Genomic DNA, 15,830 nt, shown 5'->3' with positions numbered 1-15,830 from the left:
AGGGCTGCTTGAAGAGAACAAGAAGACATATTATCTGACAGACTAGACTATGTGGAATACTGTCCTGACAAGCATATTATAGAGCTTTATAGCATGGGAGGATTTAGTAAAATACCTAAGGACAATTAAGCAATTATTAACTCCAGAAAAAAAAAAAAAGTTGAAATAAAGGAAATAAAATAACTATGCATGATACATTACTTGGCTAAACAATGTACAATCCATCATCATAATAATTAAATCTGATAAAAAGTTTAATTGAAATTAAAGGTATAATTATATTAGGAAAATGGATAAGAGGAGTTAGAGTTTCCAGTGAGTCAAGTTGCCTATCATCAAATAAGTGTTTTCATTAGATAATTAACGAGGAAAATCACTGCCTCTAGGGTGCAGGATAAGCCTCAAGTAGGAGACAGATAATGGATTGCAATTCTGGATTAGCACATTTTAATTCAAAAATGAACGCATGTAATTTGGGAGTAAAGAGATCACAGCAGGCTTGTGAGCTCCTACTTAGGTATCATCATCCTACCGAGGTGATGGCTGAGAGAGTAACGGATTTGATCATACCTCCTTGTAAACATAAAAATGGTATTGACCAGTGGCCTTATTCAAAGAAGAAACTTGACATGCATTATCTGTCCAAATAGCCAATTAAAAATATCTGGGATTTATGGGGCATTGCTCGTAGGAGAATGGGTATTTATCACATAGGCATTATCTGTATAACTATGAAGATTAAAAAACAATGCAGAGCTCCAAACAAAAACGGCATCCTTTGAGAACAAGGTTTCTACAAATATCATTCAAAAGTCATCTGTTAATTCAAAACCAAAGGCATCCTACAGTGGGATCAAAGGACAAGTTGGAAGATGCCAAGTTCTACAGGAAGAAATATTACATCTTTGTCTCATTTTACTTGTATCATTTGAGTCATTAGCAAACTTTGGTGTTGATAAGTTATATGATATAATTAAGTCTGCTTTGACGTTTCAACTGTTGGTGTAAATACAATAATATTTTTATAAATTAAGTAAGTATAAAAATTACTGAATAAATTTTAAACCATTAAAAATAGGGGAGGGCTTCCCTGGTGGCTCAGTGGTTGAGGGTCCACCTGCCGATGCAGGGGACACGGGTTCGTGCCCCGGTCTGGGAAGATCCCAAATGCCGTGGAGCGGCTGGGCCCGTGAGCCATGGCCGCTGAGCCTGCTCGTCCGGAGCCTGTGAGAGGCCCGCGTACCGCACAAAAAAAAAAAAAAAAAAAAAAAATAGGGGAAAACACCAGAATTACATATTTACCAATCCTGTAGATGGGGAAGACGATCTAATCTTTAAAGCAATGTTGGAAATCACAGAGGAAATGATAGATTTAACCATAAAATTATTTAAAAGATCTATTGAAAAATGAATAAAACTAAAGGCAAACAACAAATCTTAAAAAACATTGAAGTAAACATGAAAAAAAAATATTATCAATAAAGAGGTCACTGACATCTATTGGATAAATACAAAACCTCAGTGATAAAGGCAAGGTTCATGAACAGATAATTTATATAACATATATATAATTAACAGCAAAGATACAAAATGTTAATTCTCATGAGCAATCAAAAAAATGAAAATTGAAGTGAAGAACTTTTAATCACAAAGAAAGAGATCCAATTTCTTTCATTCAATGCTGGTTAGAGGTGACACTGGAGGAGGGGTGAAATGACACTGACACACCTCTTTACAAAAGCCCTTTTGCAAATATGTACTGATACATACTTTAGAAGAAATGCAGGCAATTCAGAGACTCTCACCTTCAAAAAAAATCTAAATAGGGAAAAAGTATTATACACAAAAATGTTCACTACTACAGTATTTACATTAACAAGAAAATAAAAGAAGGAAACAACCTATGCTTGTGATTATGTTTAAGTAATCTATAAGAGTGTCTTACTGGATGAAATACTCTACAATAGTTGTCAGTGTTAATTTATATAATTAATAAGAGTCTACAGCATCCAAGTAAAAGTTTCTATTGAGTAATCAGATTTCAACTTAACATAGGCAGTAAGATCCCAAGTATGTTATAAATAAGCTAATAAAAGCAAAATAGAGAATAAGAGTAAGACACCAAAATATTAGTAAGAGTATGCTCTAAATATTCACATTCCAGATGATGTTTTCTGTGTTTCTACACTTTCCAATTTTCCTTAATGATGATACATTAATTTTTTAAAAATCTGTGAATTTTATTTTCTTTTTCATTAAAATAACTTACCTAATTCAGAAAAATTACACAATAATTATTTTCTTTCCCTAAAAAGATATCTTAAAACAAGGGAGAAATTTTTAACTTCATGGAGCCTCTCCACCAGTAGTGAAAATTCTAATTCTGTATTTTAAATGGGAGTGAAATAAATCTCTATACTATATATGCTACTTTAATGAGGCTTCTCTTACTAGGTGCCAAGTACAATTATTAACTGATCACTATTTTATTATTAAAGACAATTAATGTCAGAACCATAAAAACATAGTATAATATAAACTAGACTTAACTTTTCAAGAAAAATACTTAAGCACATATAATACTATGCAAAGTCAAAGCCAGTCAAAAGTATGGTTTACAGAGGGCATCAGTTTTATACTTGAACTCTTGGAGAAAATGAATAAATATTCAATAAATAATTCAAAATTTTAATATACTTATCCTTCTTTACTTGTACTTAGTTCTTTAGTAACCCATCCCTTTGGGGTGAAAAACATTTCCTTAAATAAAATTTTCATCATTTTATAAACAATGTATTTTATTTTAATAATTTCTATTTTGATTTAATCATTTAAATTGCCCACACAATAAACAAAGTACTAACCTGACCTTTGTTTTTTATTATATCTTGTTTTTCAAAAAATATTTATTTATTTGGCTGCACGGGGTCTTAGCTGAGGCATGCGGGATCTAGTTCCCTGACCAGGGATCAAACCTGGGCCCCCTGTATCGGGAGCACAGAGTCTTAAACCACTGGACCACCAGGCAAGTCCCTATATCCTTTTTTTTTTTTTTTTGCGGCACGCGGGCCTCTCACTGTTGTGGCCTCTCCCACTGCGCAGCACAGGCTCCGGACACGCAGGCTCAGCAGCCATGGCTCACAGACCCAGCCGCTCCACGGCACGTGGGATCCTCCCAGACTGGGGCAGGAACCCGTGTCCCCTGCATCGGCAGGCAGACTTCCAACCACTGCGCCACCAGGGAAACCCTATCCTATTTTTTTAAGCAAAGGTAAATCATGTGAGATTATATCCAGGCTATTTATTAAAATTCAATCTCACAGACTCACAAACACACAAGAATCGTATCGTAAATTTACTAACATTTCTATTTTTAAAAAATAAGTATCATGCTCTAATTTTTTAAACTTAATTTTTAAGTTAACTTTAATTTTTTAAACTTCTAGCTCCTTAAGCATAAATATTTGGTTTATGCACATCAATTTCATATTACATACCAGTAGCTTGAACGTAACATGGTCGAATAAGTGGTGCTGTTTTTGGAATCATAGGAGAGTCTGACAAACAACACTGGGTGTAAAGTTCTGAAGCTGCGAAGAAATTAATTCGAACTTGAATGCTAAAGTCGTAAGTTGCCACCTGACAGACAAAAAATACATTATAAATGTGACTATTTTTGCTATAAAAATTGATTTTTAAAAATTCAAATACAGTTGGCATACGTTATGTTAGTTTCAGTTGTGCTACACAGTGATTTGACATTTGCATATATTATGAGATGATCACCATGATAAGTCTAGTAATCAACTGTCCCCATACAAAGCTATTACAACGTTATTGACCATTTTCTCCTTATGCTGTATATTACACCCCTGTGGCTTATTTATTTTATAACTGGAGGTTTGTATCTCTTTATTCCCTTCACCTATTTCAACCAATACTATTTTTTATTGTACATATTTAAAGTTTACAACTTGATGATTTGATTTACATATACATAATGAAATAACACAATCAAGCTAATTAACATATCCATCACTTCACATAGTTACCTTGTTGTGTGTGTGAGAGAGACAGAGTTAGCAAATTTCAAGTATAAAGTACAATATTGTTACCAGAAGTAACATATGACCCAGCAATCTCACTTCTGGATGTTCACTTAAAGGAACTGAAATCAGGATCTCAAAGAGATACCTGCACTCCTATGTTCACTGCAGCATTATTCACAATAGTCAAGATATGGAAACAACCTACATATTCATGAATGGATAAAAAAATAAATGTGGTATACACATACAACGAAATATTTTTCAGTTTTAAAAATAGAAGGAAATCCTGCCATTTGCAACAACGTGGATGGACCTGTGGGACATTATACTAAATGAAATAAACCAGACACAGAAACACAAATAATGTATGGTCTAACTTACATGTAGAATCTAAAACAGTCAAACTCATAGAAGCAGAGAGTAGAACGGTGGTTGCCAGGGACTGGGGGGAAGGGAGATATGGGGAGATGTTGGTCAAAGGGTGCAAAGTTTCAGTTATGCAAGATGAGTAAGTCCTGGAGATCTGACGAGATACTATGGATTTAGCAAAACAGCAGTTTAAAAAAAAGGACAGTTTCGGGCTTCCCTGGTGGCGCAGTGGTTGAGAGTCCGCCTGCCGATGCAGGAGACATGGGTTCGTGCCCCGGTCTGGGAAGATCCCACATGCCCCGCGGCTGGGCCCGTGAGCCATGGCCGCTGAGGCTGCGTGTCCGGAGCCTGTGCTCCGCAACGGGAGAGGCCACAGCAGTGAGAGGCCCGCGTACCGCAAAAAAAAAAAAAAAAAAAAAAAAAAAAGGACAGTTTCAAAAAGAAAATTATCATATGACATTGAAAGAACATTTTTTTTTTTTTCAAAATAAGACTTGGCTTATTTTTCATTAGTCCAAAAATAATTCTTAAAAATAAAAAATAAAAATATTAAAAATAATTGCTATTAATTCAAAATGGACCAAAGACCTAAATATAAAACCTAAAACTATAAACCTTGTAGAAGAAAATGTAGGAGAAAAATCTTTCTTAAGTGCAATACAAAAATAATCATCTATAAAAAAAATAAATTGTACTTTATCAAATTTTAAATTTATTTACTTATTTATTTATTTTTGGCAGTGTTAGGTCTTCGCTGCTTTGCACGGGCTTTCTCTAGTTGTGGCGAGCGGGGGCTACTCTTCGCGGCGGTGCACGGACTTCTCATTGCAGTGGCTTCTCTTGTGGAGGACGGGGTCTAAGTGCATGGGCTTCAGAACCTGCAGCGTGTGGGCTCAGTAGTTGCGGGTTGCAGGCTCTAAAGCGCAGGCTCAGTAGTTGTGGCACACGGGATTAGTTTATCCACTGGCACATGGGATCTTCCCGGACCAGGGCTCAAACCCGTGTCCCCTGCATTGGCAGGTGGATTCTTAACCACTGCACCACCAGGGAAGCCTCTCTCAAACTTTAAATATCTGTTCTGTTAATGATAATGTTAAAAAATAAAATTACAAGCCAAAAACATATTTCTCACAAAAAAATCCATCTTACATCCAAAATATATAAAGAACATACAAAGATTAATAAAAAACAAAGTACCCAATGAAAAACTATGTATTGAAAAGACAATTCAGAAAAGAAAATGTACATATGACATATTACCACATAATTAGGTGTTTAACATCATCAGATATTAGGGAAATGCAATTTGAAATCACAGAAGATAACACTTCATACCTATCAAAATGCTTAAATAAAAATGATATTACCAAGTGCTGATAAAGATGTAAGCACCTAATACATTTATGAATTGCTGATAGGAATGCAAAATTTTATAGTCATTTTGGAAAAGTTTTCTCGTTTCTTAGAAAATTAAATACATACTTAACATAAGGCCCAGAACTCCCAACCCTAGGTGTTTACCAAAGAGCAGTGAAAACTTATTCATACACAAACCTGCATGCAAATGTTTTTAGTGGCCTTATTCATAATCGTGAAAACCTGAAAACAAGCCAAATTCCCTCCCAATAGTGAACGGATAACAAACTTTGGTAAATGCATCCAACAGCTTTCTACAATAAAATGGAATGAACTACTGTTACACAGAATAATACGGATGAATTTCAAATGTAGTATTCTAAGTGACAGAAGCCAGATTGATAAGGCAACCTATTTTATGATTTCATTCATATCATATACAAGTGAAAAGGCAAAATTATACAAACAAAATGAGATCAGTGTTTGCCCTGAACTGAAGGTGGGGGAGAAGGTGACTACAAATAAGGACAAGAAAAATTTAGGAGAGGTGATTTTCTATGAAATATCCAGAATAGATAAATCCATAGAGACTGAATGCAGATTGGTGGCTGCCAGTGGCTGGTGGGAAGAGGGCTGGGGAGAAACTGCTTAATGGGTAAAGGGTTTTACTTTGGAGTGACGGAAATGTCTTGAAATGAGATAGATGGGGTGGTTATACCATATTGTGAAGGCACTAAATTGTTTACTTCCAAATGGTTAATTTTATGTTATAGAAATTGACACTCAATAAATTATTTTTTAAAAAATAAATGAAGGACAAATCAATCAGAGGTTTCCAGGAATTCCCCAGATATCTACCATGTGATGATCTCAAGATTCTACAGAAATAAAAAATATGTGTTAAATAAAATGAAGAGCTAAATAATAAAAAGCATATAGTTACAGCTTGCCATGCATATTACCCTACTAGGCAAACTCTTGGGCTTTTTGTTTCAGTATTAGCTGGCTGCTATGGTCTGAAAATATCCCCCCAAAATTCATATGTTGAAATCCTAACCCCCAAAGATGATACAATTAGGAGGTGGGGCTTTGGGAAGTGCTTAAGCCATGAGGATGGAGTCCTCATGACTGGGATTAGAGTCTTATAACTATAATTAGTGCCTTGTAAAAGAGACTCCAGAGAGATTCCTGGCCCCTTCCATCCTGTGAGGACACATCAAGAAGTCCGCGACTCAGAAGCGGCCCTAACCCCACCAATTCTGGTGCCATGATCCTAGACATCCAGGATCCAGAACTGTGAGAAATAAATTTCTGTTACTTATAAACCACCCAGCCTGTGGTATATTGTTATAGCAGCCTGAACAGACTAAGACAATGGCCATGTCACTGCCAATTCCATCTCCCGTCATAGAATCTTTTGCAAATAATCTGTTCCCATAACAGAATTATAGAAGCATAAAAATACTGTAACATGTTTTATTTTCATGGATGTTTCATTTATCTTGACAAATCAGAGCAAGCAACTCATTCCCATGATAATCTATTTCTGCGGTGATACCAGCACACAGGTGTCAAGGAGTAAATTGAAAAAAGATATAGTTCATGTCCAAATACTACACTTTTATATCTTTCTCAAAACAAAACAAAACTTTGTTTGATCTTATTTCTCCTGGAATTTCTCATTGTTAGTCATCAACAACCAGTTATATTTTGTCTCATTTCTATTTTTCCTCTTCTGGTTTGTTTTTTTCATTTTTTACTTGTTATATTAATAGAAATCAATACTTTCACACATATTTTAATAGTATTTATATTATTTTTTAGGTTACTATTGTATTCTTTCCTTTTTTTATATATAATATGAACTCATTTTAAACTCAAGTAATGCTATACACTGACACAGAAGACATGTGAGTGGCCCACAAGGAAAGGAGAGGGTTGAGTGACTTAGTGTAAACAAACAAGTCTAGTCAGGGATGCCAAATACAATTGTAACTGTCCACAAGCAGTTCTGATTGTACCCAAACCTGGTGCAACGTAGGAAAGGAAGGGTTACAACTAGAAATAAATCAAGTCCTTTATTGGTGATTTCACATTTTCCTGCTGCATAGGTCAAACAAGAGAGCACCCACTGACAATTTACATCTACACACACACAAAGATAGATAACTTACAAGTAGCTATAAATATAGTGGAGGACACCTGAAATGCCTCACTGGCACAAATTTAGTGAGCAAAATCTCACAGGGTGTGCTGTCTCTGCAGGGTTCTTTATGTTCTTCTTATTGTCGGATTGAATTACACTTCTATACACTAGGTAAATCTCCCTTTAAACTACCTAGTAAATGTTGAACAATTCAAAATCTTAAGCAATGTGCAGCACTCCAGAAAACTATAAATATATATAATTTATTTTAATTTTATAATCAATTTTAGAACACTAGAAGAGCCACAGTCCAAACATTAAGAAATAGATTTCTAAGCTTTTAACTGTTGAAAGTGTTAAATAGTAAACTGGACTGAAAAATTATCAAATTGCATATGCATCCTCCCCAAAAGTCATGTAACATTTAAATTGGATTATGTATTTTTTCTAATTTTTAGTGACCCTTAAGCTAAATGCTTTTGTGGATAAAGGATGAAATTAAAAACACAGTTCCACTGTATGAAAACATAAAATCACAATATCGACTTATTAAGACAAGATATAACTTGATCTCAGCAAAATTAAAAACCTATAGATTAAATTACTGCTGAAACTCATTTATTTTCCTATTGAAGAATGTGTGTATGTGTGTGTGTCTGTCTGCATACCTCTGTACACATGAAAGATGCAGATGCAGGCACTGGATAAGAGAATGATAGACTTCAATGCTTCAAAATAATCTGTCACAAAAGGATTATTTTCTTTTAATTTTGAGGTTTTGTTTTTATCAAAATTATAAGAGTACATACTTGAGGAAATAAAAATAATCCTACAAAGCTTATTTTGAAAATCAGCATTCCCTTCCCTCCACCGATGTATACTCACACACACACACACAAACACACAGAAATCCAGATGCAATCATTTTTGACTCTCCTAGTTATTTCTTTTGGATTTACCTCAACACAGCTAAATAACCTACATAGAGTGTCATAAAACAAGCTTCAATAAATTTAAACGTATTTAAATAATACAAAGAATATTCTCTAATTACAATGTAATTATATTAAAAATAAATAACAGAAGGAAATATGGTAAATTCACAAATATGTGGAAATTAAGTAACATCCTAAATAACCAATAGGTCAAAGAAGAAATTACATGAGAAATTGCAAACTTTGATGAATGGAAAACACAAAATACCAAAACTTTTGGGATATGGGTAAAGCACTGCTTAGAGGGAAATCTATAGCTGTAAAACCTATACAAAAAATTAAGAGGGCTTCCCTGGTGGCACAGTGGTTGAGAGTCTGCCTGCCGATGCAGGGGACACACGTTCGTGTCCCGGTCCGGGAGGATCCCACATGCTGCGGAGCGGCTGGGCCCGTGGGCCATGGCCGCTGATCCTGCACGTCCGGAGCCTGTGCTCCGCAACGGGAGAGGCCACAACAGTGACAGGCCCGTGTACCGCAAAAAAAAAAAAAAAAAATTAAGAAAAATCTCAAATCAATACCTTCTACCTTAAAAAACAAGAAAAAAGAAAAGTAAACTAAACTCAAAGAAAGCAGAAGGAAGTAAATAATAAAAGATAAAGTGAAAATGAACAAAATCAAAAACAGTATAGAAAATCAACCAAAAGCTGAATCTTAAAAATACCAACAAAATGGACAAACCTTTAGATAGTCTAGGATGAAAGGTGAGATAATTTAATAAAATCAGAAATGAAATAGGCAACTTTACTACCTACCTTACTGAAATAAAAATAGTAAGAGAACACCATGAATAACTGTATGCCACTAAATTAGATAACGTAGACTAAATTTCTCAGGAAGAAATAGAAAATTTGATCACCTTTACCCATGAAGTGGGGAGAAGGTGGTCAAAAGGTACAAACTTCCAGTTACAAGATAAATAAGCCCTGGTGATGTAATATACAGCTGGGTGACTCTAGTTAATGATACTGTATTGTATACTTGAAAGCTGCTAAGAAAGCACATCTTAAATGTTCTCATCACAAGGAAAAATACTGTAACTATATGTGGTGATGAATGTTAACTAAACTTACTGTGGTAATCATTTCACTATATATATATATATCTAATCATTATGCTATACACCTAAAACTAATGCATGTTATATGTCAATTATATCTCAATAAAAAAAAGAAACATGGAGGGATTTCCGTGTCAGTCCAGTGGGTAAGACTCCGCACTCCCAATACAGGGGGCCTGGGTTCGATCCCTAGTCAGGGAACTAGATCCCGCATGCATGCCACAATTAAGAAGCCTGAATGGCGCAACTAAGAGTCCGCATGCCGCAACTAAGAAGGTTGCATGCCGCAACGAAGATCCTGAGGGCCACAACACCTGGTACTGCCTGCCTAAATAAATAAATAAATAAATAAATAAAATTATTAGGAAAAAGAAAGAAAATACTAGTCTCATAATTATAGGTCTCATTAAAAAAGAAAGAAAGAAAGAAACATGGAAACTCACCTGGAAGAAGTATAGAGAAAACTATTAAAATATAGATGAAGCTGGGGGGTGGGGGAGTAGGGAAGAACTATTGGCCTTAGTTTACTCAAGGGAAGTCAGAGTACTAATTCTAGCAAAACAGAAAGTTCCCAAGAGAGAAAATATAAATACTAAAGGAACATCAGGTCATATCAGAATGAGTAATAGGAAATTAAACCAACATTCATTGGGCTCCATCCAAAGCAGGACATTAGACAGAAGAAACTCATGTGAAATCTATATAAAATCTAAGAGGCAATACTGACAAAGAAAGAATTGAGAAATGAGAAAGAAGAAGAACTCTCCTTTTGTTGCAGATGCTATAAATTTTTACTATGAGAAATATATGCAAAACTTGAAAACAGAAAAGGCTACCCATGATTTGACCTGACACAGAAATGCTATTCATGTTTAAGGACTGGGATGACAGATATACTGTATCAAGTAATAAAATCATGTCACTTTCAATGATATAGATTTGGTTTTTTGAGTTGTCTTGTTCAGATGTGTATCTTTTTAATTCAATATAGTATTTCCCAATATTCTACAAAATCCTGAAAATTTCTGTCAATTTCTTTTCTTTCTTTCCATTTTATTATGGGTTATATTTTATTAGTTTCTACAAATACCCTTGTATATGTAATTAAAGGCTTAAGCATATGGTAATTATCCCCCAACCAAACTTAATCCCAGAAGAAACAAACTGTGACTGCAAATTTCCCCCCTATGGATATGCAAAGTGGAACAGAAAAAAAGGGACTATATAAAAATGGTCATTGACATTTTGATGATGGCAACCTTATGAAACTGAAGATTCTGAATGCTAATGACTAGAAGGAAAGTAATAAGCCTCAAAGAAAGGATATGAAAATTTTGTGTCTATAGGCTAAAGAAATATATACTATTCTTCATCATGTTTGGATTCCTAAGATGGCATCATGACAAGCCAGGAGGCTGAGGACATAACATTTATGGTCTAAGCTCTGCAGATCACCAGCAGCTAGCCTTGACAAGTCCCCTGGCCTCACTGTGCACTGGCTTCTACAATTGGAAAAAGGAGAAAAATCTAAGGTCTCAATGCCTGTCTTATTGGATTCATATGGAAATTAAGTGACATTGGATATTAGGGCACTTTACAAACTCTAAGTACTATATAATTATCAACTAAAGGATTGTTATTATAATTTTAAATATAAAATTTGAATAGATCTAGTAGATTGAATTAGTAATTTAGAAAACATATGACAAAGCAAAGCCTGAGATCAGATGACTTCAATGATGAAATACATCACTAATTTAAAGAAGAATTAACACAATTCTTTCAAAAACAGAAGAGGAGAAAACACTTCTCAACTCACTCTAAGAAGTCAGTATTACCCTGATACTAAAACCAGACAAAGACAGTTGAAGAAAACTATAGACCAATATTCCTTATGAACAGGGATGCAAAACTCCTCAAGAAAACACTAGGAAACTAAATCTAGAAACGTATAAAAAGAATTATACTCCATGATCAAGGGAAACTTATCCCAGGAATGTAAGGTTGATTTAACATACAAAAATCAATCAATATAATGTACCACATTAATAGAATAATGGGCAAAATCATGTGATCATCAAACTGCATGCAAAAAAATTTTTGACAAAATGCAACCTTCTTTCATGATCAAAATACTCAAACTAGGAATAGAAGAGAACTTTCTCAACCTGATAAAGGGAATCAACAAAACATTTTTTAAAATAACACTGCTAACATCATATTTAAAAGCGAAAGACATATGCTTTCCTCCTAAGATGAGGAACAAGACAAAGATCTTTGCTCTTGCTACTTCTATTCAACATTGTACTGAAGATTCTAGAAATCAGGCAGTGAAACAAGTAAAAGGCAACCAAATTGGAAAGGAAGAAATAAAATGCTCTATTTGCAGATGGCATGTTCTTGTACATAGGAAATTCTAAGGAATCTACTAACAAACCATAAGAACTAATGTATAAGTTAAACGTGGTTGCAGAAAAACTAGATCAATGTTTAAAATCAATTGTTTTTCTACCCACTTGAAATGAATAATCTGAAAATAAAATTAAGAGAACAATTCCATTTACAAGAGCATCAAAAATAATTATTTAGAAATAAATTTAATAAGGAAAGAGGAAATTTGTACATTGACAACTACAAAACATTGTTGAAAAAATTAAGAAAGATTTAAATAAATGGAAAAACATCCTATGTTCATGGATTAGAAGACTTAATATTGTTAACATGGCACTACTCCCCAAATTGATCTAAAGATTCTTCATAATCCTTATCAAAATCCCACCCAGACTTTTTGCAGTAATTGACAAGGTCAGCCTAAAATTCATATGGAAATGCATGGGACACAAAGTAGTCAAAAATACTACTGGAGAACAAAATTGGTGGACTCACATTTTCCAATTATAAAAACTACAAAGTTATTATAATCAAGACCTTGTGTTATTGGAATAAGGACAGACATATAGATCAATGGAACATAACTGAATGTCCAGCAATAAACTTTTATATTTATGTTTAATTGATTTTAGACAGGAGTGTGAAGGCAATTTAATGTGGTAAAATAATATTTTCAATAAATGGTCCTGGGACAAATGGACATCACATGCAAAAGAATGAAACTGGACTCATATCACACATACACAAAAAATAATTCAAAATGGATTACAGACCTAAATGTAAAAGCTAATACTCTAAACAAAACTCTTAGAAACAAATACAGAAATCTCATGACTTGAGTTAGGTAATAGCTTCCTAGATATGATACCAAAAAGCACAAGTGACAAATGAAAAAGAGATACATGGGACTTTTGTCACATGTGTCTTTTATATTAGCAGATGATAATACCCAGTGTGAAGACAATGTGAAGAAAATACAGCTTGGTGCCACATTAGGATGTAAGCTTTCTACTATAATCCTAAAGTCAAGAATAATGCAGGAGGGGGCTCCCCTCGTGGCGCAGTGGTTGAGAGTCCGCCTGCCGATGCAGGGGACATGGGTTCGTGCCCCAGTCTGGGAAGATCCCACATGCTGCGGAGCGGCTGGGCCCATGAGCCGTGGCCACTGGGCCTGCGCATCTGGAGCCTGTGCTCCGCAAAGGGAGAGGCCACAGCAGTGAGAGGCCTGCGTACCGCAAAAAACAAAAAAAAGAAAAAAAAAAGAATAATGCAGGATACCTAGTAGGTGCCCAATAAACATTTGTTGAATGATGATGATTGATGGAAATATAAACTGATACAAGTTTGGTGGTGATAATGTGGATATATGTACCAATAATTAAAAAGCACATAACCTTTCCTCACCAATTCCAATTCTAAATATCCAAAAGAAACAACAGAACAAGTCCTCAGAAATGAACATGCCAGTTTATTCACTGCACTTTAATTCACTCGTCGAATACTTATACCTATTGTCTGATATGTGCCAAAAAATATATTAATGCTACAAATATAATATTGAACTATATATCATACTGTTTTCTTCCTTTGAATAATAATATGATTGATGACATACAGATATCTGACTAGATTAAGAAACGACATCTATCCTGGGTTAAAACGTGTGTTAAATTAGTATGTGAAAGATATTTCCCAACATGGCCTTAAAGCATATTGCTTCATAGGAAATTAGGAATAAGATAAGCCAAGAAAAATAACTGATCTTGTTCTAGAAATTCTAAACAAGGTAGTATGATAAGAAAAAAGTGGTAAAAATTATCATTATTAAAATAGAAGAGACAATAATATTTGCAATCTATTGTTTTGTTTTGTTTTTGTTTTTTGCGGTACGCGGGCCTCTCACTGTTGTGGTCTCTCCCTTTGCGGAGCACAGGCTCCAGACGCGCAGGCTCAGCGGCCATGGCTCACGGGCCTAGCCGCTCTGCAGCATGTGGGATCTTCCCGGACGGGGGCACGAACCCGTGTCCCCTGCATCGGCAGGCAGACTCTCAACCACTGCACCACCAGGGAAGCCCTGCAATCTATTACAGTATTCCTAAAAAAAATCTAAAATAAATTGAAGGATAATTAAAAGTAACTGATGCTTAAAGTAAGATAAACAGTTTTACACCTCATTAACATAATTTATTTTCAAAATGTTGATGAGAGCATAAAAATAATAAAACCCAATCATTTACACTGCACAAAACAGCATAGAAAAATTATTTCAAAATATTTCAAACTTTTGCTGAGCAGTATAAAATGCTTTAATAACATAAACGGCATATCTTTTTTCTGAATATGAAGCTCAATTTTATACAGAAACCACTTCTCTCTAAATTTTTTATTAATTTAATGCAACACAAACCAAAATTACCATAGAAGTTTTAGCTATAAACTCAAGAAAAAGATTCTAAAGTTCATCAAGAAAAATGGCCAAGGGGCTTCCCTGGTGGTGCAGTGGTTGAGAATCTGCCTGCCAACGCAGGGGACACGGGTTCGAGCCCTGGTCTGGGAGGATCCCACGTGTCGCAGAGCAACTGGACCCGTGAGCCACAACTACTGAGCCTGCGTGTCTGGAGCTTGTGCTCCGCAGCAAGAGAGGCTGCGACAGTGAGAGGCCCGCGCACCACGATGAAGAGTGGCCCCCACTCACCACAACTAGAGAAAGCCCACGCGCAGAAATGAAGACCCAACATAGCCAAAAATAAATAAATAAATAAATAAATAAAATTTAAAAGAAAAATGGCCAATGGTATTTTAAAAGGAAAAGAATATAGTTATCCTACCAGAGAATTAAAAGAATTTTAATAGCACCAACCAGGCCAAATTGTTAGCAAATAAATCATTACTGTTGTATGGTGGCTTGTTATGCAAGAAGAATCAAAGAATTTTAAGTGCAATTTAAAATTCACCTTTCACCTCTGAGGTTGGCAGAATATTACATACACATACATATATAATGGATGCAACCTAGTTATACAAAGAAAGACGACAGTAAGCAACATTTTACATTGTTACTAGTGGCTAATACTACTGGTATAACCTTTTTGAAGAGCAATTTGACAACGCATATCAATAGCCTAAAATATGTGCACAGAGTTTGACCCAATTATTCTACTTCTAGGATGATATAATGAACGCCTATAATGTGAAAACAAACAGTTATTTACAAGGATGTTTCTTACAGAATCATTTATAGAGTCAAAAAATGGAAAAATCTTAAGTGTACAGTAAGAAGGATTAGTTTAATAACTATAACATAGTATAGCCATAAAATATTATCCCTAAAAAATTAAATTGCATTTAGAATACTTAATGACACAAAAAGCAATTGATAACATTTAAATTAATACACTCAGCAAAAAAAATGCAGGTTATAAATGTTCATAAAGTATTATTTCATTATAATTATAGACATAGAAATA

General features: G+C 34.7%; 1 protein-coding gene across 1 annotated transcript in view; it reads right to left on the bottom strand.

Annotated features, from left to right (window-relative positions):
- CFAP47 (cilia and flagella associated protein 47) overlaps positions 1 to 15,830 on the bottom strand; it is a gene marked incomplete at both ends in the record, with an annotated part of 513,170 nt that overhangs the window by 362,392 nt on the left and 134,948 nt on the right. The window contains 1 exon segment of the mRNA XM_082682021.1: positions 3,498 to 3,639. Within this exon segment, the coding sequence (XP_082538147.1) occupies positions 3,498 to 3,639 (142 nt within the window).

Source organism: Grampus griseus, assembly GCF_964374135.1.
Source record: "Grampus griseus genome assembly, chromosome: X".
In the NCBI taxonomy this organism is placed as follows: domain Eukaryota; kingdom Metazoa; phylum Chordata; class Mammalia; order Artiodactyla; family Delphinidae; genus Grampus; species Grampus griseus.
The sequence above is the reverse complement of the archived record's forward strand: the minus strand, read 5'-3'. Positions and strand labels throughout refer to the sequence as shown.